General features: G+C 41.1%; 2 protein-coding genes and 1 long non-coding RNA gene across 3 annotated transcripts; all 3 read right to left on the bottom strand.

The window, feature by feature from the left end:
* Positions 1 to 129: 129 nt before the first annotated feature.
* Positions 130 to 8,392, bottom strand: LOC108087267 (serine/threonine-protein kinase D3). The gene is made up of 8 exons (XM_017184574.1): positions 8,187 to 8,392; positions 6,555 to 7,076; positions 4,907 to 5,051; positions 4,111 to 4,248; positions 3,834 to 4,018; positions 2,242 to 3,220; positions 1,104 to 1,841; positions 130 to 872 (listed from the first exon to the last, which is right to left on the bottom strand). The coding sequence occupies exons 2-8, from the start codon at positions 6,678 to 6,680 to the stop codon at positions 676 to 678; spliced, it is 2,508 nt and encodes an 835-aa protein (XP_017040063.1). The 5' UTR covers positions 6,681 to 7,076; positions 8,187 to 8,392; the 3' UTR covers positions 130 to 675.
* Positions 5,545 to 6,541, bottom strand: LOC108087268. Its single transcript, XR_001771169.2, has 2 exons — positions 5,930 to 6,541; positions 5,545 to 5,876 (listed from the first exon to the last, which is right to left on the bottom strand). It is a non-coding gene; the product is annotated as an uncharacterized LOC108087268 (long non-coding RNA).
* A 6,143-nt stretch (positions 8,393 to 14,535) lies between the features above and the next one.
* On the bottom strand, positions 14,536 to 26,627 carry LOC108087375 (retinol dehydrogenase 13). The gene is made up of 5 exons (XM_017184717.1): positions 26,404 to 26,627; positions 23,579 to 24,231; positions 22,968 to 23,031; positions 15,144 to 15,290; positions 14,536 to 14,990 (listed from the first exon to the last, which is right to left on the bottom strand). Exons 1-5 carry the CDS (start codon positions 26,499 to 26,501, stop codon positions 14,723 to 14,725), a joined length of 1,230 nt encoding a protein of 409 aa, XP_017040206.1. The 5' UTR covers positions 26,502 to 26,627; the 3' UTR covers positions 14,536 to 14,722.
* Between the last annotated feature and the right edge of the window lie 525 nt (positions 26,628 to 27,152).

The following is a 27,152-nucleotide window of genomic DNA, read 5'->3' as shown; positions in this document are numbered from 1 at the left end:
CAAAACACCCATGTGCATGAAAATATCTTTAGAGTGAAAGAAATTCAATGCATTAATAATAGGATATTTAAATAAACTTTTAAAGGTTTTATTTTCTTGCCCATGCCTGTAAATGAAAGAGTTTAAGAGTGCATATAGTATCTCAATTGTCAAGCGTTGTTTATTCAGCTATATTTTCTCCGCCAATCGTTTGGTTGGTGTTTTCTTTTGTGTATACGTATGGCGATTGGTTCTTCACTGGATCTGAGCTTCACATTTTTTATCTGGGCTTATGTATATTAATTGTGAAGAGTTATTCATAAGAGTTGCCTTTAGGTGGTTCACGAATTAAAGCTATCGACTAATTTTGATTCTAGAGAAAAATTTAGCACACAGAGTTGTAAGTGAGAAGAATCCATTTGTTTAGCAGTTATCGAAAAGCGAGTTAGAGTGATAGGATAAACTTATGGGCTAGGCAATAAGGTTGTACTGCTATTTGATGTGCCGGCAGAGATGGAACCGCATCCATTTTAGGGCCCTGTCGCTCATCGCCTCCGATTTGGGGGAGTTCCCGCAATCGGAAAGCCGATGGCATCCGGCACAGTTCGCCGGAGACGGACGATAACTCTCGGTGGTGGTGGTGCAGCTCATTAACTCGGTGGTGCTCTCGAGGATCGCTTCGGGCTCACAGCCAGGTCACATGTCGCCCGCGCAGTCCCACCGCAGGTCGTCCGCCTCGTGGGTCAGGTACCGCCCGCCGCCCACCTGGGTCTCCAGGTTCCGGAGGTCGCGGTACGTCTGCTTGTCCTGCAGCCAGTAGTGCAGCAGGCTCTTGTCCACCGTGTACCGCTTGCGCTGCTTCACCTGCAGAAGGTTGTTGATCAGGTCAATGGCTGAGGGGGGAGAAAAGGAGAACATCATTAAATATTGTTATTATTAAAATACCACACTTTTATAATATCATTTAGAAGACTTGCTTGAATTTAGAAACTTTTTAGGCAAAACAGAATAGCAATAAATAGTAAAGCAACCAAATGATTAATATTACTACATATTTGTAATTTAATATTTTCCTAGATTTTCTTCCCAAAGAAAATCCTTATCTAACTTTATTCAAGACTCACCATTGGAGGAGATCTCCTTCCACGGATTGGGTGGATACATGAAGGCCGCGTTTTGAATCTGGTCGTTGATGTCCTCCTCCTCGTTGAAGGGAAAGGTGCCGCTCAAGCTCACATAGATGATCACGCCCACGCTCCACATGTCCAGCGATCTGTTGTATCCCTTATTTCGGAGCACCTCGGGGGCAAGATACGCCGGCGTGCCCACCACCGATCGTCGGAAGGACTTCTCGCCTATAATCCGAGCATAGCCAAAGTCACAGAGCTTCACCTGCGGGAATTCGGCGTCCGAGGAGAGCAGGACATTCTCCGGCTTCAGATCGCAGTGGACTATGTTCTGGGAGTGCAGGTACTTGAGGGCAATCAGGATCTGGGTGATCAGGAATTTGGTGACCCGCTCGCTCAGCCTGCCCCTCGCATGCGAGAGGATCATCTCCAGCATGTCGCCCTTGAGCTTCTCCATCACCACGAAAATCCGCTCCGGCGTTTCGAACATCCGCTCGAGATTGACGACGCCGCAGTGCGAGATGTTCTGCAGGATGGCCACCTCGTTCTTGAGCTGCGCCTCTTGTTTGGTGGGGAAGCGCAGCTTGTCGATCACCTTGATGGCCACCTCGCGCTGCGTCTTCTTGTGCACTCCGCCGTAGACCACGCCGAATTGTCCGGAGCCCAGAACCTCGTCCGGGAAGATCTGGTACAGCTGGCCCATGTCCTGCACCTGCTCCTCCGATTCGCAACATTCTGAAACAGGTTAGGAAAGATTTTTAAAGGTATTTATTATTATTTTATAAAAAATTATTGAAACTACGTGTTGAAAGCCTGCTACTTTTGAATTTGATTGAAATAAGTAATTAATGAACTTAATTTAGTGAATTTTGTTCAATCTTCAGCAAAGCTATTTTATTGGAAATTCGGAAAGGAGTTGTATCAGAAAATTTGAAAAAATCGGCCAAAAAAAATTTAGAGGTATGCCACATTAAAATCGGATGAAAATAAGAAAAGTTATGGACTTCGTATTCGAGTTTTTTGTTTAATTTTAAGCAAAGGGGTTGTATCATTCCATTGTTTATATATATATTTTTCGATCGTTCCTTTGGAAGCTATATGATAATTGAGCTAACATTATAGTCCCCGTACTTACGCGTATTGGTGACGTGCATGAAGGCCTGTCGGATGCTGGTCTCCCAGCTCTTGGCGATGTCGCTGCCGATGCCGCTGTCCGGCGGAGGCAATCGGACGGCCTGCTCCTCCTTAGCGCCAACCTGCGGATCCTGTCCGACAAAGTAGCTCAGGTTGGGCATTCGCAGTTCGAAGCAGTAGTTGCAGTCCGGCCGAGGATCGCCCAGGTGGCTCTCGATGGACAGGAGCTCCGCCAGCGGCAGCTCCTTGTGGTACTTGCTCCCCTGCTCCGAGACGAAGAGCGTGATGGTTTTCGAGTCCAGTCGCCAGTAGTATCGCTTGACGGCCTTGTCCAGCGAGGTGAAGTGCACCAGCCAACCTTCCTTGAGGGCCTGTCCTCCGCGTTTCTTGGTGTGCTTCACGGACTGAACGATCCTCATCAGCGGGATGTTGGCACTGGGCGAGGAGGAGGTTGACGACTGGGACTGCTCCGACTGGCCATCGCTGCTGGACTTGCTCGTCTCGCCGCCGCCACTGGAATCGTCACCCAATCCACCGTTGACCAACTCGGGCGGAGAATTGTGGGCATTGGTCAGGGCCTTGGGTGCTTCTCTGGGTCTTCCGGCCACCAGATTCACGGCACCCGACATGGCGGACTTGTACTTGCCATAGTCGGATCCATCGTCGCAGTCGCTGTCGTCGAACTCCTCGCGGAAGAAGTTGTCCCGCTCCTTGCCACCGGCTTGGATCTGCAGCTGGCTGAGTTGCGCCTCGCCGGTGCAGTCGTGCGGCACCTTGTCCATGCACTTCTTGTGCGTGTTGTACTGGCAGTCGCGGCACTGGAGTCCCTGCTTGAACAGCCCCTTCAGCAGCTTCTTGCACAGCTGGCACACCGTGGGTATTCCGTACGTGTGCACCATGAAAGTGTGCGGAATCCGTAGGACAGTCAGCCCGTTTCGACTGCCCGACGAATGCGTCCGCTGATGGCGACCGGGAATATTCTGGGAATTGGTGGAGCAGAGGGAGAGATAGCGTTACTTAATTAGCAAAATTAAGGACTCCGGAGATGGGTTTCGCACAGGATTTTCCCCATGGACACCCCGCGCTTTCTTAATGGCGTTAATTGGGCAAAACTAATTTTCATAATTTGGCTGTCCACTCATCGTGCCTCTTTATCCAGATTCGAAGAGGTTTCTGGGAACTGGAATCAGGAGCTTAAGAAGACGGACGTTTTTTGGGTACAAAAAGATACAAGATAAGCTGCTCTAAAATGTTGTTATCCCCCGAATGTATATTCATAATCCCCCTACGAGTATTCAAAAGAGTTAACAAAGCATTAGAAGTGCGCAGTATAAAAGTTTATTAAAGAAAGCATGAAAATAATACAAAGTAAAAGTGTGAGCCAAGTTAAGTACGATTTTAAATACTCGCAGGATAACCGGAAACTGTCAACCAACACCCTTAAACGCTAACGCACTCGCACACACACACATGTGCCCACTCGCATTCACACAGACACGGACACGGACACTAGATGGGAGTAACACAAAAGGTCCTGCTGCCTGGCTGTCAATTCTTAATAATATCATTCATAAGGTCCGACATGCGCTTTACCAGAGAGCTGCTCGAGTCGTTCCGTCCGGTTGATTCCTCCGTGGAGACGAGCGACTGCTGGGAGCTGCCCGACGGACTGCGGGGCGCCTGGAGCGTGAAGGAGCGCCTCGAAGTGGCGTCATTCGAGCGGTTGCAGTTGTTCGGTATCTTCACCACGCACCGCTTGTGATAGTTCTGGCCGCATCCTGTGGGTGGCAAGCATTCGGTTGGGAATTAGTGTGCTGTGTTGGTTAATATCGTCCTTCCCCACACCCACATATAGTACACACACACATACCATCGCACTTGAGGCCCTGGCGCACCAGGCCAAACAGCATCTCGCCGCAGAAATCACAGAAGGTCGGTCCCTTGTAGGAATGCACGTTCAGGCTGTGCGGCTTCAGGGTCGGCATCTCGGAGGTCGGGTATAGAATGGCTGCAGGGAGAGAAGTCAAAGTAGGAATGCCACTTAAAAACCAGAAAAAGCTAACATGTTTTAAAAAGCAATATTCCTCATTTTCAACTTACTATTACAATCAAACTTTACTTTACTGTTTGCAGAAATGTTCACGACTTTTAATTGATAATCATTTGTATAATTAAAACTAATTCAATAGTTTGATTAATATATTTGTATTGTTATGCAGATATCATTTAAATAAACAATTAACCCGTTTTTTCTGCTGCATTTATAACAGATAAGATAAGAAGGTATAGTTACAAGTAACTTAATTAAATCTGAATGCAAACTGAATACTAATTAGATGATTACTTTTAAGCTTTTTTCTTGGTTAAAAAAAAACAGTTTGATATTTTTGTTAAAGCCAAAGAGGAAGTTCTCACTATAAAAATCGGTAAACTACAAAGTTTTGAATGCAACCTTTTGGTAATAAAGATTTCCTCTATTCAAAGTATTCTTTTTTGTTACACTTTCGCCACAATTTAATAATGACACCGATATAGAAACGTCACCCTTCCGACATGTGTGAATTTGGTGAGTGATTCCGGTGAAAGTTTTCCCCGAATGGAGCGTGAAGTGTGTGACATTCTAGAGACACGGATTGCGGATTGCGGATTGCGGGCTGGCTACTTACGGCTGGCTGTCAGCACGATTTCCACAAGGGTCTCGTCGACCACCTCCGCTGCCGAGTTGATGATGTGCAGCACATTCGGGGTGCTGTAGTCGTGGACGAAGAGCAGGATGCGTTCCGACAGATACGTGAGTCCGCTGTCCGGTATCTGAAATGGCCAACAGAATGTGAGCACTTACGGGCGACAATGACAACGACAATGTCCATTTGCGATGTTCGGCTTCGTTTAACGCTTATTTTTGCATTGGGCCGCCCATTATCATATCATATTCGTATCTTAATTGATTGCCCGATAAGATCCAGCCTGCCATATGCACAAATTTTCATATTGATTTCAATTGATACGGAGCAACTGTGGAATTTAACACTGGGCTAATGTTTGCCTTGTGTCGACATAGTTGCAACTATTCTTACAAATTAGAAAATGCTATCGAATATGCCAACATTTAGTTTGGAATTTGCCTATCAATCTTAATATCCTTAAAAATGTATTCATATTATTTAAGTTATAGGAAAAGCAAGGATTATTGATTATAGTTGCCTCATAAATTACTAATATTTAAAGCTAAAGCCCTCCCAAATTGAAGAATGATTATTAGTATTCAAAGAAATCGATTCACACGATTTTATGAGTTGATGAAATGCCAGCTTTACTGGAGTTAATTGATGAAGGCTTCTGTGTGACAGGCAGGATATATGCGATTCATATAAAGGTCCAAGAGTCTTAGATCCCGTATAAACCAAATTAACCTTCAACTATACCCCCCACCGGCCAAAGTTGTACGCATTTCGAGGTGGATTTCGGGTTGGCGGGGCTCCGAAAGGAAGGAGTCGTGCCAGGAGCAGCTGTCGCTGGAAATGGCTGGTTACGGAGCTACGAAACACTACCAGTTGCGGCCTGGTTAATTGAATTGGCCATGGATAGCTAGCTGCGCCATGAGGGGAAACAGGCCATGCGGAAACGAGTCCGTGCCTATGGAACTTGGACTTACTTAATGAAATAAAGCAATTATTGTGCACACATACATTTATTAATCCGCCCCTGGCTCGAATTGTACTTTCTTCTATTTGCCTGATAGAAATACAGTGGTAAATAGCATGAATATGCTAAAAATGTTGATCTATTCTTTTGAATAAAAAAAATATATCTTATACTGACAGCTTACAAAATGTATACAAATAAAAAAAGCTACTTAGTTTTTTTTAAACTTTCTTACTCAGAAATAACCACTGTAAACTTATTGGCCAACTGCACCGTCTGTTTACTTGGCCGCCTTCCGGCATCCGTTCGAATATTCCACAATTGACATGTTTACTGGACGGTCCTTGCATAATTAACTAAATAGCAGGAAGGGTCGCCAGATGGTGACCTCCTTCTTGAGTCCCACAATTCGCAGCAATTCGCTCAAATAATAGTGATTATATTTGTGGCCTAAGATAGTTGTAATTCATATATTATTTAAAAGGGTATTAAGTTGTGTCCTAATTGTGAAATTAAATAATGATTCTTCAATAAAAATTGTTACTTTTTTGCTATCTTTACACCTTATTTGGTTATTATATTTAACTCTTTGTGAAACACGCTAGTAATAAAGGTAAAAAACAATGTCATCCTTTTGTGTGTGAGATTAAGGAATCTTTTTGACCTCACCTTTGTGTTGATGAAGTCACAGGCCAGATCCTTGAGCGTTTTGAGTGTGAGTGTGTTGGCGGGCACACAGACTGCATCGCGAACGCTGCCGAATTGGAAAAGGAATGTGACTTCGGGACCCTCCATGATAACGGGAACGCTGCCGACGCCGCTGCCGACGCTGGCTGCGCTGCTGCCGTTGGAGGTGCTGTGGTTTCGTTGGGCCAGGATTGCAGTGGTCGCCCCTCGTCGCCGGAGGTCCTGTCCTCAGATCCAATAAAATTTCTTCTTTTCCGCTTCGCCTGCACTGATTTCTCGAGGTTTTCCCACCACCCCGAAAGTTGTTATTGCAAATGCCAAGGACGAATGTAAGTTTAATGCTGCTCCTGCCACCGTTGAATCCTTGTTGCTGTTTTCTGTTTTGGCTCCGGTCGAGAGTCGGTTTGCGGTTCAAGGATCCCAGTCGGTCACGGCTTTATATGTCCAGGAGAGAAATAAAACGGATTTGCCACCACACCGCCGCCTCTGAATCATGGAAACTAACTGAAATTATATGAAAGGGATATTAAATACTTTTTAGATTGATGAAAAGTTATTCTTACTGCAAAGAACTCTGTTTAAGATACAAATATTTTGATTCGTTTATAAATTCTCGTTAACTAATTATTTATTATTAATTTATTAAAGTCAACTCGAATTGATTTGGAAACCTAACTAGAGCCAGTAAATACCTACTCACAGATAGCCAATTATAATTATTTACTGTGTGCGGATTAGTAAGTTAGGTCATGGAGCGTGTGTCACAGAGACAATGGAGCCATAAATAATCCGACTATCGATTCCCCGATTCAATTGCCATTACTTAGCCCTCGATTGGCCATATGTATACCGCACACCCGTCATTATATTTATATACAAAAAACTGGTTGCTAATTGTGATGAGAAAAACTAGAAAGATAGGATCGCTCTGGGAAACTGCCGGGGCGATTTGAATTCTTTCCAATTATTTTGAAGTGCCCTGCCTGTTTGTGACCCATTTATGGAGTGTGTGTGAGGCATTAAAAAAGAATTAAAAAATCATGACGGAAAATATGTGCTGGCCATGAAAGGAATGCCATGAGATGTCGAAGAAAGGGAGAGAAAATTGGAGGAAAAAAAATGTAAAATGGAAGAACAACAAAGCGAAAGCCAAGAAAGAGACTCCGGAGAGCGGCAGCCAAGCAACTTTCTAAATTTGTATCTCAGCGCGTTTTTTTTCCCATCTTCTGGATTTTGTGTTGTTGTTTTTAAGTAGGTGTATCAGTCAAAAGTCGCAGCTGGGAGCTGAGTGCGTTTTGAATTTCAATTGAAGTGGTTTGGGAGAGGGGGGGGTCTGTTTTTCCTGGCATCTGAAGGCGGAGGCTGGCTGCTCCAAAGTCTTCAAGTGTTTTGGCACAAAAAGATACCATCAATGTGAAATAGCCGAAAATGGAGCACAAGCATGGGCGAATGACGCAGCGCAGAGGCCTAAAGTCAAGGCTAAAACACGTACACACTCAGATATTTGGATACTTTATGGTATCCAAGAGATACATTCGACATTTACATAACAACACAAGCAACAAGCTGCCGCTGGGCGAATTTCCGTTAATAATTTATTAGGCAAATACACACTTTTGAGAACCTTTTTCACTGCCTTGCATCCGATGGATGCCACTGGGACATGGTGACTAAGCCGAATTGCTGCTCTTGCTGATGTTTTTACTGCCACAGCTCTTGTTCCTGCCGTTCTCTATTATTCTATGCGCTGCAATTTGATGTCACTGCCATCGTCGCCGCGGCACGTTCTGAGTTTGTTAAGCCAAAAGAGCAACTGACTTGGCCAACTGACTGCCAAAGCCGCCGACGATGCCAGAGACCCAGTCCCCATTCCCTGTTCTCCTTTCCCAGTCTCGGTCCCCGCCAGAGACCCAGACACAAAACCCCAGCCCAACCCCGGCCCCAACCCAAACCCAAACTCAAACTCAGACCCAGTAGCCAGCGCAAAAGCAACTCAAAACCCGTTTTGCGGCACTGTCAAAAACAGCAAATTCTTGAACGTGGAGGTTTTAAAACTAGATCTTTACTTTGACTAAAAGATATACTACAAGATGAGGTAAAACAAAGAGAATTCCTGTAGGTATTAAGAACCATACATAAAAAGGATTTTTGAGTTTGGCCGTAAAACTATATGCTTCTATTTCTAAAAACAGTAATTGCTAATATTCACTATAACTTGATATTGAAATATAAAGCATTTTTAAACTCTATGTCTATGTTTAAACCTATGTTAGTCGGAACAATTTAATTATTTATTTTTAAAGTGGAGATTCATCATTGATCTGTAAAAACATATAATATTTTATTGTTTATTTTTAAAGTATTCACAAAAACGATAAATGCTATCAAAATTTTTTTTTGTGTTTCAAACATATTCGAATTTTCAAAAGCTTTAAATTTAAAATTTATATTTATTCTCAGTGTAGACAAATGTATAGAGAAAGACAGGGCCAGAGCACAAGAGAGACGGAGAGAGATAATCAAAAAGAGACAGGGCGAGAGAAAGAGAGTGAGAGACTGAGACGTGTGTGAGTGTGAGCCATGAACCAAAGCACTCGACCCGGCATAGTCTTACCACCCCGCCCACTCCGCCCCTCATTTGTTGCCCAGTTTGTTTGTTTCCTTTGTTTGTTTGTTGTAACGGCCGCACTCTCCAATTCCCCCGCCCTATTCTCCCGCCCCTAAAGGGCTTTCTCCCCCCCGTTCTATGCACTCTTTCTCCGCATTGAGCGCGCCCATTTAGCGCCCATTTTCTTCGCTCGCTGTCATTGTCAAGGCTGTGTGAGAAACCCACCTGACGGGGGGTTGGGCAGGTTGGCGGTGGCCGGGGGCTGCGGCTTGATAAGCGATTTTCCCGTTACCGTTAGCCGGCCCCAGGGCCAAGGTGATTTCCTTTCAGAGTGACGGGCAAAAGTTATGCCAAGCGTGCAGATGTGAGTGCGCGACTTTACAACAACATTATGATTTTCCTAAAAGTTTATTTATAATTTTCTTCCCAATATCAGCAAATTTTTCTTGTAATGCAAAAATAATATTTTGTTCATCATAATTTATATATTCTAAGTTTTTCGGTAAGAGAGCAAATGATATACATCATAAAAAAAATTAATAATGATATAAAAATTATTAAATTGCAAACTTTAAAACAATATTGTTTTTTTTCTTACAATACACAATAAATCAAATTGATTTTCTACGCACTCTTTATATTTCCCAACCTTTTTGTACTCTGTCAATTGTGAAGTTAATTATTGGTAATCAATCTTGACCTAGTGAAGGGCTTAGTTAATGGAGGTCATTAATCAAACGTTTTCAACTGAGACAAATGAGGGCATCTCGCCGAACAAGTACAAACGTTTTAAATTATTATAAATTAATTTAGCATCAAGAACACCATTCAATTTTTATTTTGGCTATGTTTTTAAACTTTAAATTGACCAATAAATTAGAGTAGCTTTTTGCAACCAACATTGTGTTCATTAATTGCGGAAAGCAAACAAACAGCGTCTTTGTTAATTTCAAAGAGACTTAATATTTGTTTGTTTAAAAAACTAAAATACACCATAAAATTCTTTTATACTTATACTAGGAATAATCGATTTTACGCAGTCGTCTCCAGTTTTAAATCATAAACACTCGCCAAATAAAAGTTCGTTGAAACTTGCCCTTTATGATTTTATATTTCTGCCCCCACTTGGTTATCGGATCGCTTTTTTTTGGAGGTTGTGCCACTCGTACTCACATGTTTATTTGTTGGAATATTATTAGAATTCTCGATTCATGTGAAATGAACACAAGCGAAATAAAATGCAAATAGGCAAAGGCGACGCAAAAGTCGCGCGCTCTGTTCTGATAAGAAAATCGAATGAGACGGGGCTTCGGGGTTCTATAGAAAGGGGCTTTCGGGTGGCATCACCATTATAATCGAAAGATAATTAGCGAGGTGATAATAATTCCGATCTGAGAACGAAAGCGAGAACGAGATGCGATGATGATGCCACGACAAGTTCAAATTCCACAGAGGGTGGAGCCCAAGTAGATCCACTGTAGTGCAAAAACTAGTATTTCAGTGGATTTTTAGGACTGAATATTGAGTTGCAAAACAAATTTCAAAACGTTTCTATCGAAATGTTGTTTGGGAAAAATTAATTTAAAATTCTTAGTTTCTTCCTGTGTAAAATCCCGAGAGAACTAGATGCGATAATGGCACAAGTTTAATGGTATTCCATGTTAAGTGTGTGTGCCACAGGCTGACGCACCGGCCATAAATACAAGGCCAAGGAACAACTCGAATGTGTTTTTGTTTGTTTTTCTTACTCAAGTGCCTGGTGGACTCCGAAATGGGAGGCCTGCCACCCGCCTAAAGGAGCAAATAAATATTAACGGGCGCGGGCGCAGACAAACATTTGCATTGAAGCGTGGCAGGACATCGGCACAGTGAAGTCTTGCTAAATACGCTTTCCAGAAATTAAAATGATTTATTGTGGTTTGGAAACCAAACAACACCATTTACTTAAATGAACAAGTTAACTACTTGTTTAAAAATATTTACAATTAAAGGAGCATATGTAATGGGATACATTTTGTTTTAATATATTATTTAAATTGTACTATTTTTTATTTTGCGTTAACCAAGTCCTTGAAATAATAAATCAGTTTTAAAATACAAACTGTAGCAACAGTTTAAAATGTAATTTCAACAGTAATAAAAAGGTTAGTACCATCAATACACGTAGCTGATAATTGATTTATTTACAATACAAACCGTATTCATTCCGTATCGTAATTATATGTGTAGTAAATAAACGAATTAAGCACAAGCCACCACTTGCCAGCTGCGAATTCATCCCACATACGCCCAACAACAACTCGTAGAAAAAAGAACAACAAAAGCACTCCACTTATGCACAGGATGATATAATAACAGGAATCAGGAAGCTCGGGAAACTGCGAAGGAGCCGCCTGTGACACTTAAATTTTTATGATTCTCGGGAAATTTTCATTTCTTATATGTAATTTGTTTTCAGTTGGCGTCACCCGACGAGTTTGCCCGACTTTCTGTCGATTATTTTTTACACTCATTTAAGATGCAACACTTGGCGAGTATATATATAGACTTGTTGAAAATTTTCTTGCAATTAATTTGAATAATTAATATGCACACAGACAAGAGCTTGCTACCAACACACCTTTGCTCGTGCCCCATTTTCACAGGCGCTTTTCCTTAGAATTTTCAATATTTGTTTGGCCCGTGTGTATGTGTGCGCCGTAGTATTTTCTTTTTTTTTCCTTGTTTTCTTATTTGTGTGGCAGCATCGTGGATATCCACGTTGCGCTGTTTTTGTCGTTAAGGTTAACGAGAAAATTTCGCACGTTTGCACTTCGCCTCGACCGCCGCGCAACTAAAGCGAAATTTTCAAAAGCAGCCAGCAGCAATCGCAAAAATCAGCAGTGGCAAAGGCAAAATCCAAATAAAATTGCCGAGCTCAACTCAACTCTCAAATTCGACTCGGGTTTATTCTCTCTTCCTTGTAAATCCCCAAAGTTGTTCTCCGTGAGTACGAAAAGCCACCGGGAGAGAAATCGGGACAGAGCATTTAAGATTCTTGAGATGCTAATTCCAAACAAAGCATCACTCTTCACATTTCTGGCTTTTTTGATGCGCTTCCTCAGTTTGATTCTATTTTATTTTGCCTTTCCGATTGTTTATTTACTCTTCTTGATTTCGGTTGGGCGTTTGTTTACAGTCGGCGATTGAGGTGAAAGCCATGGTCGCCAAGCTTACTGACAGGTGTTTGGAAGCTTGGAAGTTGTAACGAAGAGAAAAAGGGTAATCTTCTCAAAGAGAGCCAAAGAGTGACTAGGGTTGACAGGTCATGGGAGCTTAGTTCTAACAATTTTTATTAAAAATAAATGTGGTAAAAAAACGTTAGCTCAAGTTCTTAATAGTTATTTTTTACTAAAAAAGTTTTTGTGTAAATAAAATTTCAACCTTGGATATAGGTATTTATTTAAGTGTCAAATATTAAAAATATCTTTTGGTTGCGTATACGTAATATTATTTGTGATAAAAAACTTGAGATAGAGCAGTCGAAACTTAAGAGAAGAGCACGCTACTCCAAGAGAGTCAAGTGAGTGTGCTTTTAATGGTCGACTGTTGCTTTGCCCTGCTCCCAAAAAGCTTGATTCTGCACTGGAAAAAATCATATAAGTCATTTCCCAAACTTGTAACGAATGCACACAGCGAACTACAGTTAAGCCGCCTAAGGAGCTCCGGGAAACCCCCTTCTGGAGGCAAAATTGGAGCGCGTAAACTGCATATTACGGTAACACGTCGCGGCGGAAAGGTAACCGGAAACGTAAAGCTTTTCGCCAGCAACGTAATCGCTTTTCCACGCTAAGAGCTTTTCATTTCGCAGCGTCAGAAAAATGGGGAAAATGGGCGGAAAAGAACTGGGGCAGTCAAACGAAGCAACTTCGAAAAGGGAAGCATAAAATTGCTCTAGCAACACATGGCGCTTACCCCGCCCGGAAAAATGTTGGGGGATGTGCGGGAGTTGTGGTGCGAGTGGTGGTGGGGGGCCCTTTTTCCAAAGGAGGAGGCTGGCTGCTGCCTTTTGTTGTTGGGACTGTGCCGCCTGCCAACTGACAACAAAAGCGTCGCACGTAATATAATAAAGAGATTTTCCATAGCATACAAAGCGGGGCAGCGTCGAGACAGTTGCATGTGTCCTGCTACATAGAAAAATATTTTGGTATACCAATATTGAACAATATAATTTAAAGTTCAATATTTCGTTAGCTTCAGAGTTTTGAAAAAAACGTTTCTGCCTAAATTAAATCTTATATCTATTATCATATCTATCTATCTATTCTATCTATCTATTATATTGCTAATTTTAATATAATGTTCAATCTTCAACTTGAGGCTGATCTTATTAACTTTTCCAAATAAAACCAATCATATAAGTGATTGTGTTTACCATTTTTGTTTCTGTGTAAATGGGGTCCAGGTCCTCGGAATGTACGACTGTCTGCCCCTGGCATGTCCTCGTCTAAGCCTCGCATTGTACGTTGTACACACAGTATAATGGAAATCGGTTTTAGCTGAACTAAAAATAATTGGCCTTGCATCTCTGGTTTGTTTTCCGTCCATACATCCATATATACTCGTATATGTATGTATATATAGCCCAGTAACTGGGTGAGTTCAAGTCCTTGTTGTTGCTGGTAATCAACAGTTTGTTGGCACGCGTTGCTATTTTGGCCCAGGAGGTTGGGAGGAACCAAATTTAGAGGGAGCGACAGGCATTTCGCAATTAGCTGTTTCTCCTCTCCACTCAAGCTTGTGTTCATTGGCTCCCCAGTTTTTGCTTTTCCAAATTTACGATTACAATTCCGGACAGCTATTTGGGATTTTATGTGGAACATGAATGTTGCAGTGGAAAATAAAATTGTATTTATTTAACTTTAATTTAAATGTTTGCTTTAAATATGTTTATTGTGAATCAAGTGTTTTAATTTTAATTAAAACTGTTATTGAGAAACTGATTTTATGCGTTATTTTGCAAATCTTTTAATGGCTTAGTCATTGATTTTATTTGAACATGCAAACAAGCAGACTGTTTCTCTTATTTCTAATTTAATTATGCTTAATGGGAATACAACACAAAAAAAAAGAAACACTCGCATGAATAAATATACCCATTTCCAATCTTCTCTTCCTTAAATCCCCATAAAATGCGCTCCTCCTTCTCTATTATTTACGCAAATTGCTAGCGACTGTCCATTCAGGAGTCTGGCAGGGATTCAGCTCATCCGGGAGCATTTTAAATTGGAAATAAATCAAAGGACCAAGCACCAACATATTCGGCCCATCGACTTCAACGAACATCCTGTGCAAGAAAAGTACAAGCTCGGCAAATTCTCAGTGGGCGCACATTAAAGTTGCATTTATTTCTGGGGAATGATGGGAATGGGGGGCTATATAAAGTTAGGGAGCCATATAAAACGGAAAGGAGGCTGCCTAATGCGGCAATTGTTAAACCAAATGCAAATAGACGCTGCAGTTGGCAGTCCCCGAAGAACTCAGGCCGCGTGCCAGGCATAAATCACTCCAATGGCTGCCGTTGCCCCTCCTCTTTTCCCCCTTCCCCTTCCGCTGCCCGTTTCGTTTCCGCTTCCGGTTCCCGTTCCGCCGGAGTCTCCAGCCTCAGCTCAGAGTCCGTCTCCGTCTCCAGCTCCAAATCCATGCCGTACGCCTCCCTGTCGACGGTTAGTTTGGTAACGCTCTCGAGAGTTTTTATGGTTTGCATATACAGCTTCTTGGCCAACTCCTTGTCTTGGCCCAGCTCCGAACTTTCCACAATTTCGCAGTCACTGCAGTGGACGAAAAAAGGAAAAGAAGGGAAATAGTGAAAAACTGGCTGAGGGATGCTGTAAAAAGTGGCCAACAAAGTGCTGCTAATGCGGCCAACAGAAAGTGGAGTGGCCATGGCAACATTGCAACATGGCAACATGGCAACTACTCACTTGAAGTACTCGCCGGTGACTTCCTTCAGCTGGGGATCGGTGGCCAAGCGGATGGCGCACTGGGCTCCCTCGTAGGCGTTCTTCATGAAGAGCCACATCCACGGGTAGGTGACCGCCTTTACGCAGATGGACGACATCAGCGGGGAGCTGCAAAGTTAGTCAAGTTAGCCAATTATTGTACCCATTGTAAATTCAGATGAAGGAGCCAAATGGTCCTTAACTCCAACTTTCGCAGCAAGGGATACTTTTTAAATAAAATAGTAGCTTTTAAATGAAGAGATGAAGAGCTTTAATTTGGGAAACTAAAATTTGTTTCATGGCTGGCATATTACAATTCAAATTACATATTTTAATTGCTAGTACTAGAAAATCGTTGAACCTAAAATAAGTTCGCAACATATAAACTGAAATTCAATCACAACTTTTATAAATTGATTGCAATTTTGTTGGTTAGTTAGTTATTTTATAATTTAAATTGAATAATAAATAATAATTGACCAAGCCAGCAAATTCAATTTTATTATGGATATCAGGAGTAGAATTTAATAGTGAAACCAATATACATGTCAAGGAAGATAAAATTAAATGGTGATAACAAATTTTTGCTTTTAGCAGTTGTCAATTACATCTTCATATAAATAATATTTAAATAATAAACTATACTTTTAGATTTATTTATTTTTATTTATATAGAAGGAACTCGCCTAACTAACAGTTCAATTTTTTTGAATTTTTTTGGGCTATAAGCATTCTTCTGTTTATTGTTTAACCAGTGAAGTTGTTTGGTAATTTGGAAATTTTCTTTAAACTTTCAAGTTATGCAGAAACTTAAAAATAAAGTTTACCGCTTAAGTTTCCGTTTAATATTCAAAGCAGATTCCGTTTTTAATTAGCTAAATCCAAGCTAATTTTTATGTGAAGTTTGTACAAAATCTGGCCCCTGGCAAAACTTTAAGAAGTTCTTTTTTTGGTGCATTGTTTTAATGACATTTTCAATTGAGGCGATAAATGCCGGCAGTACCGCCAGATGTCCTCCTTACAATTCAACCACTCAAACGTTGATCTCCAGCTTTTGGCCATCTCCGCAGCTGGGCGTGGGCCAATTCCAGCGACTGAGCCAAACGAGTTGTGCGAAATGGCCACCCTCGAACACCCAACACCCAACCATTTTTTTAAACCTCTCTCTTTACTCAATACACGGACAAAAATATACGTAGCTGGTCAGCATTTAAAATGTACCATTCGTTTGTTTGTTATTAGTTAAATTTTGATTGCACTTTAGAGTTCTGTTATTGATTATTCGAGTTATTGAATTTAAAGCTTCTTTAATTAATACTTAAAAGTCATTGAAACCTTTTTTAAAATATTTAAAATTGCTCCAAGAATTTCTCTATGTGTAGCTCTGAGGCTGCCTTTTCAGGAAGGATTACGAACTTGCGCGCAATTTGCTTAGCTGTCGTTGTTAATGCTTTTCGCCCTCGTTTGCCGCTTTCCTTTTGTTTTTCCAGGCGGGCAACGAACGATGAACGGTGAGCAAGTTCACCGACACTTGAACACGATAAAACGATAAATAAATAATTAATGCGTTTAACTTTTCCATTTACGCTTTTTCCGTGACTTGAGCATTAACTGCTTTTCATTTTCATTCATTTCATAGTACGCAGAGATACGGGCCACGCATAAAAGCCCTAGCATGTGTGCCCAGTGATGGGAAGTATCTATATGGTATCTAGGTACATGATAGGTGAATATAATACTGACAGGATATACAGAAACTGAAAAAGATCTAGCTTCTATCTCACACAAACTATTGTTTCTGTTTATGTAAATTTATTATAATACATTTTTAAAATAATTATTTTCATATAGATTCATTTCAATATTTAAAATATTGTTATGAACGTCAAGACAATTTAAGTACTTAAAATGAGAAAAATGTAATCGATTAATTATGAAAACATTTGAACAAGTTTTTAATGAGGTATGTTTTTTGTACCTTTTGAAAATATCCTTTTTCACTTGTACCTTGTACCCCACCTCGTTAAAATATTACCTTTCCCAACACTGTCCACAAATGGGTCTGACCTGGCCCTGGAGCCTCCCTCTGACCCCTGGCACCCCCATTCCCCCAATCCCCCACACCCCCAGTCTCCCACAAAGTTAAATCTCCTTGTCCTGGGTCGAGGCTGGTGTTGATTCCATTCATCGTTTTACGCCAGCGTTTTCATAGATACGAGTATCTGTCCTTGCTCCCTTCATCCCTTCAGTCTTTACCCCACCACCCCCCTCCCCTGTTGAACCTCCTTCCCCACTGGTTGCATTTTTAAAGTGCATAGAAAGCTGCAGGGGCTGCAGATGGTTTGCTGGGAAAAATGGGAAAAAAGTGTAAAAACAAAAATAAATGTGTGTGGCTGGGTCGTGGCTAAGACTCGGGGGTTACTCTCTAGATTCATTGATTAATGGCTGTTTACAAAGACTGAAAATATCGGATAGCTTAGAGTGTATATACATTTTACGGATTAAATTGGGAAAATAATTGATTCGGCAGCCTGGTTTGCATTTCATTCAATTTAATGGTTCAAATTTGTCAAGAAAATGTTAAATACTAAACAACAATATTTGTATTTAAGCAAACATTCCTGGTTTCTGAATTTATGTTGCAATATTACGTATACGCACAGGTAGCCTAATATGCTCTCAAAGTTTATAAACCACAAGCAGAAGGGATTGGCGAATTTCAGCGTGACTCGCTAAGCTGCAGCGGTGCAAAGTTCATTTAAAGCTCCGACCTGCACCACCTGCTATTACCAACCTGGAAAATCCTTTGGCTCCACGTGTGAGTGCGCCGCCGGGCAAAGGAAAAGCGCAGCAAAATGGCTTGAAAGGAAAAGAGCATGGCTTTTTCCGACTATTTTCTTTTAATACCACAATAGATGGGCCACGAGCGGAAATTGAATCCACTCTAGGGCAAAAATTACACCGTATACGCTATGTAATTGTTTTTATTAGACAGCGATTTAAACGGAAAAGGGTTCAGTTCGGTTAAGTGCCCTTCTAGCGATTAAGTTTTAATGGTTTCTCTATTAGTTTGTGCTTGTAATTTTACTTGTTTTATACAGCTTTTGAATAGCAAAACAGCTATGTAAACTTCAAACTATCAAGTGCATAATGGGACACAATAAATCAGCTTTGATGCACAACCATAAGCTGGCCTTCCTGCCAAGAAGATTAAGGGTAAAAACGAAGCCCGATGATAAGCGTGCGAGCCACAATCTCGAAAGCCCATCAGGTATCAGTTTTTCAATCAACGGCAGCTGCAAAAATTCCTGACGAGTGTCAGGATGTGGGCGTGGCCAGGATGGGAATTTCCAGTACATGGGTGAGGCTGACAGCTGCTTCAGCACTTTTGCAGTTGCCAACGAAAGTCAGAGTTATCTCCGATATGAATAGTGTATGTTGCATGGAACGCAGCGAAGGAAACGAGGGAGTTGAGTGGGGTGATAAGGGTGCAGGGGGAAGGGGAAGGGGGAAAGTGAGGAAGGATAGCACAACAAAAGTTCAATTTGGCGCTGCAAAGTCTGTAAAAAGAAAATCTACTTGCAAAGGCAAAACATGTAACAGAATGCAGCAGCAAAAAGCACAACAGGGAGACATCCGATGGACAGGAAGCCAATGCATGTAAGCTACATGCACTGCAAAAAAATAGGGTCCACTTAACTGTAAGATTACAAGACATAAGTGAATGTTTGTTAAGCATGTAAAATCATGGTGCTATACTACTTTTGAAACCCTAAATCACTACTAAACAATCCTTTTGTAGCTATTAAAACATTGTGTACGCAAGAAATGCTTTCCTGTCTTATTAAAAATTTCTATAAATATTCTCAAAATCTATGGAAAATTTTGAAGTGCTCCTCGCATGTGCATCAAGTGAAGCAGCTCCCATAGATCCAAGCCCGAGCAGAGGAACCCAACCCACATTCACCTACCATACATGTACAGCCACTTGATGTCGCTTCCGCTGTTCATTTGCTGTTTTATTGCCGCTGCCCGCAGCAGTTGGCCAAGTTCTGGGCTGATGTGGGGGTGGCCTTTTGGCCACCAGAGGTGAGCATGTGTTTTATTTCGTTTAATTTGTTTTGTCTGCTCTTTTCTTTGCGCCGTTTACAATACAACGAAATTGAGCAATTTTTGGCGATGCGAGCACGCTATGAACGGTTGAAAAACTTCCACAAATATTTTAAACGTAGAACAAAGACTGCTGAGAATCAGACTTGAAAAGGGAAAATAAATTTGTTTAACTGACTCTATTATTTGGTTATTACATTCATATACAAATTAATGTATTTTGTATCTTTAAAAAAAATGTAGATCTTTTTTAACAAAGCCTGAAAAAATAACAAGTACTTGTAAGTACTTTTTGGAACATACAAATTACCAATTGAATGTTATAAACACCCAACTTTTTTGGTATTTTATTATATAAAGTGCACACTGAATATGACAAACTGTTCTCATCTCTTGTTCATGATTTGTGTCTAGTTGGCTTGGCTTTTCCGTTGTTCTTGGCGCTGCTCCTGGGTCACGTGCCTCGTCAATGGGAACAGGACCCATTGCCACCAGGTCCTCCACTTCCACTTCCACTTCTATGCCCATATCCTTGTCCACACCGCCATTCCACCTCCGCCTGCCAAGGTGCTGCGTTTTATGTCCAAATGATTTGTACGCTCGCCAAGGCATTTGATTTCCTTCGTTCACTTTTTGCCCATTTCAGGGCACTTTTTGCTGCCGTATTGTTATGGCATTTTGCAAATTGTAATGACGCATGTTAACAATGTTTCTGCTTCGGCTGGAATACGGAAATGGAAATGGAGAGCCGGCCGGGTAGTTGTACTCGTACATATGCAGACAGTACAATTTGTGTCTATGATGGATTATGCTTTCCTGGCTTCTGACAGCCCAACTTTTGCCTCTTCTTTTGGAGACGGAGGAGCAGTGTATCCAAATCTCAGCCTCTTTGCCGCTCTCCTCGCAACTTTACATCATTTATTGCCATTGAATTGTGTAATTTGTTGTACGTGCCGGTCGTGTTAACAATGTGCAACAATGTGAGTTTGTATCTGTGTGTGCCATACACTCGAGCACCTGCTCCATTGTCCCCGAACGAGTGGCTCCTGGCCAGCCATTGTCCTCGGCTTTGGACCCTCCACTGGGACCCCCCTCCAAAATCCCCATTTACATGTGTATGTCGCATGTGCGAACAGGCTTTATGAACAGGCTCATAATAACTTACAAATTCAATGGTCCTTTGCTCGAGTCTTATCTGTTTGCCTTATCCAAAATGTCTAAATCTTCTTAGATTTAGCAACTTCAAAGTTTTGACAAATTTTCTTCATTAACTGAAGGGCCACAGAAATTTTAGAATATTTTTAAATTATTTAAGAACCTTCGAAAATAGATTTTGAAAAGAATAAATGCTAACAATGCTTATTAAAAATTCATTACAAGAATCCTACACTTTTAAGTAACTTTTAAAGAAATAAAGCTAGACTTTCTTCACACAAAGCCATTTACTTGCTTGAATAAATAAATCTGAGAGTTTTTCCTCCCAAAACTCATCCACGCTGGACACTTTGAATAGATGTGTTTCCTGAGAAATGATTTCGCATTCAGGGTCAGCCAGTCCCTGGTACCCGCACATTGTCGGCAAATTCTAATTTATAACTGACAAAAAAAAGGAAGCACAAGAAAAACAGGGGAAAACTTTTGTGCCAGCTTAGAGAGCATCAATAAATTTCGCATTATTCTGGTCCCATCATTAGGAGACTGGGTCCCCGACATGTCCGTGTTCATGGCCAGCCGGCAGGGCTATATAGTTCACATTGGAGCACCAACTTGATGCTGGCCATCAGTGATGTCCACGACTAATCTTAGAAATTCCAGCTGAAGTATTTCTTAAATTTAAAATATTTATTGCAATTATATGATTTTGAACAAATTTGATAAATTTGTTTGTATTGCCACAATGTTATTTGAATTTAGTTAAAGTATTTTTACTAAGATGGGATCAAATTCTCTGGATGGGTTGATGGTTTAGCATTTATACCTATATTAACAAGTTATTCAACAAAGCATAATATAATTTGAATTATTCATTTAGTAAGGTATGGCTTAGCATTCTTGAAATATGTATACACAATTGAAAGGGTAGATATATGTGATATATCTTTTTTATCCAACAATCTATACAGAAATAAATCTTTCAGGAAAAAGTCAGGCTGTCAGCACAGTTGGCAGCATGAGGAGCGTCAACAAAAGCGGCAACTGTCACCGGGGTGTGTTACTGGGTCATAACTCAAAAGGACGACGTGGCGGGGCCAGCAAAGTTGGCCCAAACGGAGCCTGGCCAAAAGCAAGACCCGAGCTTGACCCGCCGCCATTTCAATTGCGGCCGACCCGCGTCTCTGACTTGGCCGCTTTTAATTACCGCATTTCACTTTGGCGCTGCCTTTGGCCCTTTCTCTCGTTTTTGGCAACGGCCACTCGATGGCAGCTCATCTGCATTTGATTATGAGGTGTGGGCGTGGCCGGGTGAAAGTTCATTGCAGCTGTTGTCGTTTTGGCCCAGGGTCTTACCAATTGTTTTTGCTTCATGCACGGTAACACAAAAATACTCCTTAGATTTTCCAAAAAAAACTATTCATGTTTGTCCAAATAGATGACTACATTTGTAACATGAAAGATTTATGTTCTTATATTTTATATTTTTTGAATTATAAAGTTCCTTCTTTTTTTTGTCAGTGACATTCTGGTGACGTGGCTGCTGATAACTGTTGTTGCCGGCATTTTGTCCTTCCGCAATTTGCAACTGTTTGTCGTGTTTGCACGTCCTTTTCTGTGTATTGTGCAAATGCCCTTCTTTGGTTATAGTTTTTCTCACAGTCTCACAACTAATTTGCATGCCTTAAAAACGGATTTAGAAACAAAATGTTGATCCCCTCGCATTGGGAAACTGTAACGCTCGAACATGTTTCACTCGAGTGTTGGCAACTAATGGCAAAACGTGTAGCATGAAAATCGATGCCCACCAGAAATGACCATGAGCCGTAATGAGTTTCTGCAAATGGCTTTTGGCTTGTAGTTAACTACCGCCCTAAAATTGTGTGTGTGTAGCATTAAGTAAATTAAATTTATTTTTACTAACCAATTTTCCTGTTTTTTTAATCTAATTGCTCTATACCTTAAATAACGCTTTAAACTACAAAATTCCAATTTCAGTTATGTAGTTTCTGTATTGCACATTCTAACACGTTTTTCCCAAAATGCATTGCTGCCAGTTTGCCTCTCACTCGTAAATTTTACACTATTCCTCTGGTTGCATTTAGGCCGGATTTTGGTATTTGACCAACTCATTTGGAATTTCCAAATGAATTCGGCCTTCGGTTGAAATGTTACCTTGATGCTGCTGCCAAAAAAGGGGGGAACTACTTAAAGCCCTGCCCGAATGACTTGGCAACTTTTCGATTGCATCAAAACTAGACGCCCCCACAACCTCGAAAGATATAGTTACAAAGTCGGAGAGGTGAAGTGTGAGTGAGAGGGAGTCGAGGGAGAGATAGAGACAAAACTATCGCTGCTTAATGAAAGTGCAAAAGTTTTCTTTCGCGCGACCACGAAATGAGCTTAAAATTTAGTTAAAGTTTCAGTTGCATTCTGCTCTTTTCCACTTTGCTCCCATTTCGTTTGAATTTCAATTTGGGTTGAGGCTTTTCCCCGGGTAACCAAGGCTTGGGGTTTTCGGGCGGAGGAGTCTTAGTCACTTACTTGCGAAGGTGGCGGGTTCCGCGGACGAGTCCCGGCGTGCAGCAGTTGACCGTGACCGAGGTACCTGTGGGGAAATTAGCGGGTTCTCGTTACTCGTGCCACGCAAATCAAGATTGCGCAGTGCAACCATCAATAATTCACTGTGCAAACTATGCAAAAATTGTCTACACTGCACGGAGAAAAGTTACAAATAATAATAATACTTATTAGGAAGTTTTATGATAATTTAAAATATTTTACAAATATTTAATGCTCATATTGGAATAGATAGAAACCCAACACTTGATAAATTATGTTTTAGATGATTCTTATAAGTTATAAAATCATGCTATGGTTTTAGAATTTAAAACTTCAAACCCAAATAGTTGTTGCTTTTCAAATAAAGTCAAAAGTAAATAAAGTTTATGATTTACGGTTTATCTCTCTCAAAAAAGTTTTGAATTATTGCAGAAGTGCGGTGAAGATACAAACTCATTAATTACATTTTTCACGCTCTAATGGCCACTAAGCCGGCAATTGAGATAGCCAAAAAAAGCGGTTCCTCTGAGTGCAGTTTCGCGTTTTCCCGCGGGGAAAAGCCATCCTTTCATTATCCACTTTTGGGCACTTACCTTTGAGTTCCCTGGCCAGCCAGCGAGTGGCCAGCAGGACGCACAGCTTCGAGTGGGCGAAGGCTTCGCGGGCGTGGAACTTCACCGACCAGGTGCCCACGTTGAGTGGATCGTCGAAATCGATTTTGGCCGCCTGATGGGCGTGGGCCGAAACGAAAATGATGCGTCCCTGTTCCGAGCGGTGCAGGTGGGGCAACAGCAGGTGGGTGAGCAGGAATGGGGCCAGGTAGTTCACCTGGCTGTGCCGCTCGAAGCCATCCGCCGTGGGTACCTGCGTGTTGGCAAAGACCACGCCGGCATTGTTCACCAGTATGTCGATCCGCTCAAACTCCGCCATCAGCTGGCCGGCAAAGTGATGGACACTGTGCAGCGAACAGAGGTCCAAGTAGCGGGCCTCCACGAAGTACCTGTCCGCCGGATTCTCGTCATCGTCCAGCGAACTCAGCGGGGTGTGGCATCCCAGCTCCCGCTTAATTATGGCCGCCGCCCGTTCGCCCGCCTGGGTGTTCCGACAGGCCAGGATTATCCTCCCTCCACGACCCGCCAGTGCCTGTGCTATCTCGAACCCAATGCCGCTGTTCCCGCCGGTGACCACCACGATTTGCTCCTTGATTTGATTATCGTTCGGACAGCGCTGGCCGCTCATTAAGGTCCTGGCATGCGGGTAAAGGATACAGATTAGATGGCAGGTCGACTGAATTACGGGGAGTGGCATGCGGCTTGTGGTTTATGGGCTCGCTTAATGACGTCCTGCATCTATGTCGCGTGGGTGCACTCAAAAAAATGTTTACAACAAGTCTCTTCTACTTTAAAAGGGGCATATGAATTATTTTCCCATTGAACTAAGCTCAAAATTCAAGAAAATTTGTTAAGGAAGTAAAATGTTATTAAATTTTGAAAAAATTTATTCTTTAGTACAAAGTTTGTATGTTTTAACATGCAACTATTTTGAAGTCAATATGTTTTGCTTTTGACGTTACAAATAGTATCTTTCTATATATTGACTTATTCAATAGTATTATCTATATCTGATCCTAAATTACTATTCATTTTGAGGTTTTTTAAAATAAAATATATATTTGTTGCAAGTGTTTATTGGAGTTTATTTGTTAAGGGTGGAGGTCGTCGGGGTTTTGGCATATTGATAGGCGTTAATAGAATCAGCATGGCCATTTGCATGCATCTGCCTCCGGACATTTTGGAATTTAACTGACTCCGCAACTCATTTTCAACTTTAATAAATTCGATGCGTTTGTGTAAGCAATTATTGTTCGTTCGTTTAGTTTCAGGCCTCGGGGAACAAAATGCAATCATTTACTTTAAATGAAACAAAGTTCCAAATCAGCACTGGTATAAAATTGACTAATTAGTGCTAATTCCCAGATTTACAATGCAACACAACATTTCAGCAGAACTATATTGACAATTACTATCACAGTCAATTAATTCGCATGACTTAGTTCTAATTCATTTCCAATTCGTTTAATTACATTTTATGTTCATTACGGCTATTGTGTAGAAATTGTAGATTATAAAATTTAGATACAATGCGTGAATGCCACCACATTTGAAAATTGGAAACTAAAACTGTAATTAAACATGCATTTTGGAAGCACAAACTTCATTATTTTGTGACTTTATAATTTTCCTATCTCTGAATAATTATTTACTGACAAAGTGTACCTATTTTCGCTTTTACGAAAAGTTAAATTAGTTGGCATTCGACAAAACAGGAATTTAATTCGAATTACCATATAATGAGCTTAAATGTGGCAAACACATTTTCTTGCAGTAAGCAAATAAGAGCTTCTCAAGGAAATTTTCTTTGCTGATTTTGAGGACACATTCTCCCACAATCACAGCCACTTAAATTGCATGTTTGCAGTCAGGCTTTTCCTCTATACCTTTTCACCGCATTCCATTTGCTCCACTTCATTTGGAAGCTACTTATTTTGGCACTTAGCTCTAAGTTTTCCCTGCCATCCTTCATTTAGGAATTCATTTGCCGTTTCATTTACTTTGAGCCAAACTTGCGCAAATCCACTTTGTAAATATTTTGAGGCGGTGCAGAGGAAAGGGTGAAAAGGAAAGGGGTGGAAAGCGAAAGGGGGAAGAGAGTGCCATATTGCAGTCGCTTCCATTTCCGTTTCCGCTTCTCGGCTTATACCAACACCTGCAACTGCGGAGCGACAGATAGCGAAGGGTCACAAAAACCGCGATGCCCAAAAATGGCAAATATAACAAAAAACAGACAGTAAGAAGGTGGTTAAGTACACCAACTATCAGATACCCTCTTATGATTGTTTTAAATTTATCTATAAACATTCGCCAGTCATCTGTTTTTAGAGCTTGTCCTTGTTTAAAAAAAGAGAAAACTTACATTCAAAATTAAATGGTTCTGAATTAATTATAAACACAATAATAATGAGATATGCAAAAACAGTAAACACCCTTTTGTTTTACTAATTTTATACACAGCTCTCCTTGAATTAAACCTACTCCCGCTATCCCTTAAGTAGTGGATGTAAAAAATGGAAATAATCTTTGGATATTACATATTATCCGGTTCTTCTCTGCGGCAAGCTCTTCCACTCCCACTTTCCCTATCCTTTTTTCCACCATCTCTGTATGAAATCCACTTAAAAAGTTTTTCGCGAATGGCGACAGAGGGGAAGTTTTTACTTGGGGCTGCTGCGACATTTATTTACGTGTGTCCGAGGCGAAAGTTTTTGTGCCCCAAAAATGGGTTGGCAAGGGGGTGTGACTGGGTGAACTACATAACGAAAAAAAAAACGAAACTGTTTCCGTTGACTCGTCGCACTCACCGCACCGTAATCACAATGCCCACCGTCAGAGCCGCTATCGTTGGCCACCATGTGGAGAAGGGATCCGCCTGCTCGAACATGGTCAACAGTCGCTCCATCTCCGAATTGTTCTTTATATCTTCTGCCGCTTGGAATGCACTTCTCCACTTGCTTTCACTGCTGTTTCTCTTCCCGACTATCGGCGAATGAATCAGTGACGTCGTCTGCACGGCACAATTGTTGAACCCGAACTGAAAGGCAACCGCAATAATAAATAAATTCTCATTGCGTGGTCACCCACTGCGAGCAGAACACTCATACGTCTAAGTACAGTGAGCACACGATAAGTGATACTAAATTAAAAACAATAAAATGAAGCTACAAATTATAAAATTTAAATTTATTTTCTAGTTTAGAAACTTCTCAAAATTATTAATTGATTTATTCAAATTTTTTCATATTTGTTGTTTCTCCTCTTTTTATTATTTAACAATTTTGTAGTTCTCTCTGAGTTTTTGTTTGTGTTAGTAACTTTATTTATTTGAAAATACTTTTACAATAATAATACTTTGATGTTTTGTGTGTTAATTAGTTAAAGTTTCCTAGTTCTTGGAGTTATATAAAATTGTATAGCTCTGCTTAGCGAGAGAGACCAGTTTAAATGCGGGCTAGTGAGTGGATTCGCTCACATTTAAGCGCAGATTTTTCCGAGCCGGCAAAAAGATGTCGCTGACAATTGAATTTAAATGACCACCCCGTCCAGCATCGCC

This window comes from Drosophila ficusphila, unplaced genomic scaffold, assembly GCF_018152265.1.
Source record: "Drosophila ficusphila isolate 14025-0441.05 unplaced genomic scaffold, ASM1815226v1 contig_791, whole genome shotgun sequence".
Classification (NCBI taxonomy): Eukaryota; Metazoa; Arthropoda; class Insecta; order Diptera; family Drosophilidae; genus Drosophila; species Drosophila ficusphila.
The sequence above is the reverse complement of the archived record's forward strand: the minus strand, read 5'-3'. Positions and strand labels throughout refer to the sequence as shown.

Excerpts from the sequence above, each read along its gene's own strand:
- LOC108087267 (XM_017184574.1), bottom strand. The coding sequence starts at position 6,680 with ATGGAGGGTCCCGAAGTCACATTCCTTTTCCAATTCGGCAGCGTTCGC. Across the intron at positions 3,221-3,833 it reads ACGACTCGAGCAGCTCTCTG|AATATTCCCGGTCGCCATCA; the intron begins GTAAAGCGCATG and ends ACCAATTCCCAG. Across the intron at positions 1,842-2,241 it reads CATGCACGTCACCAATACGC|AATGTTGCGAATCGGAGGAG; the intron begins GTAAGTACGGGG and ends AACCTGTTTCAG.
- LOC108087375 (XM_017184717.1), bottom strand. The coding sequence starts at position 26,501 with ATGGAGCGACTGTTGACCATGTTCGAGCAGGCGGATCCCTTCTCCACA. Across the intron at positions 23,032-23,578 it reads GCTGGCCAGGGAACTCAAAG|GTACCTCGGTCACGGTCAAC; the intron begins GTAAGTGCCCAA and ends ATTTCCCCACAG. Across the intron at positions 14,991-15,143 it reads GTCACCGGCGAGTACTTCAA|TGACTGCGAAATTGTGGAAA; the intron begins GTGAGTAGTTGC and ends CGTCCACTGCAG.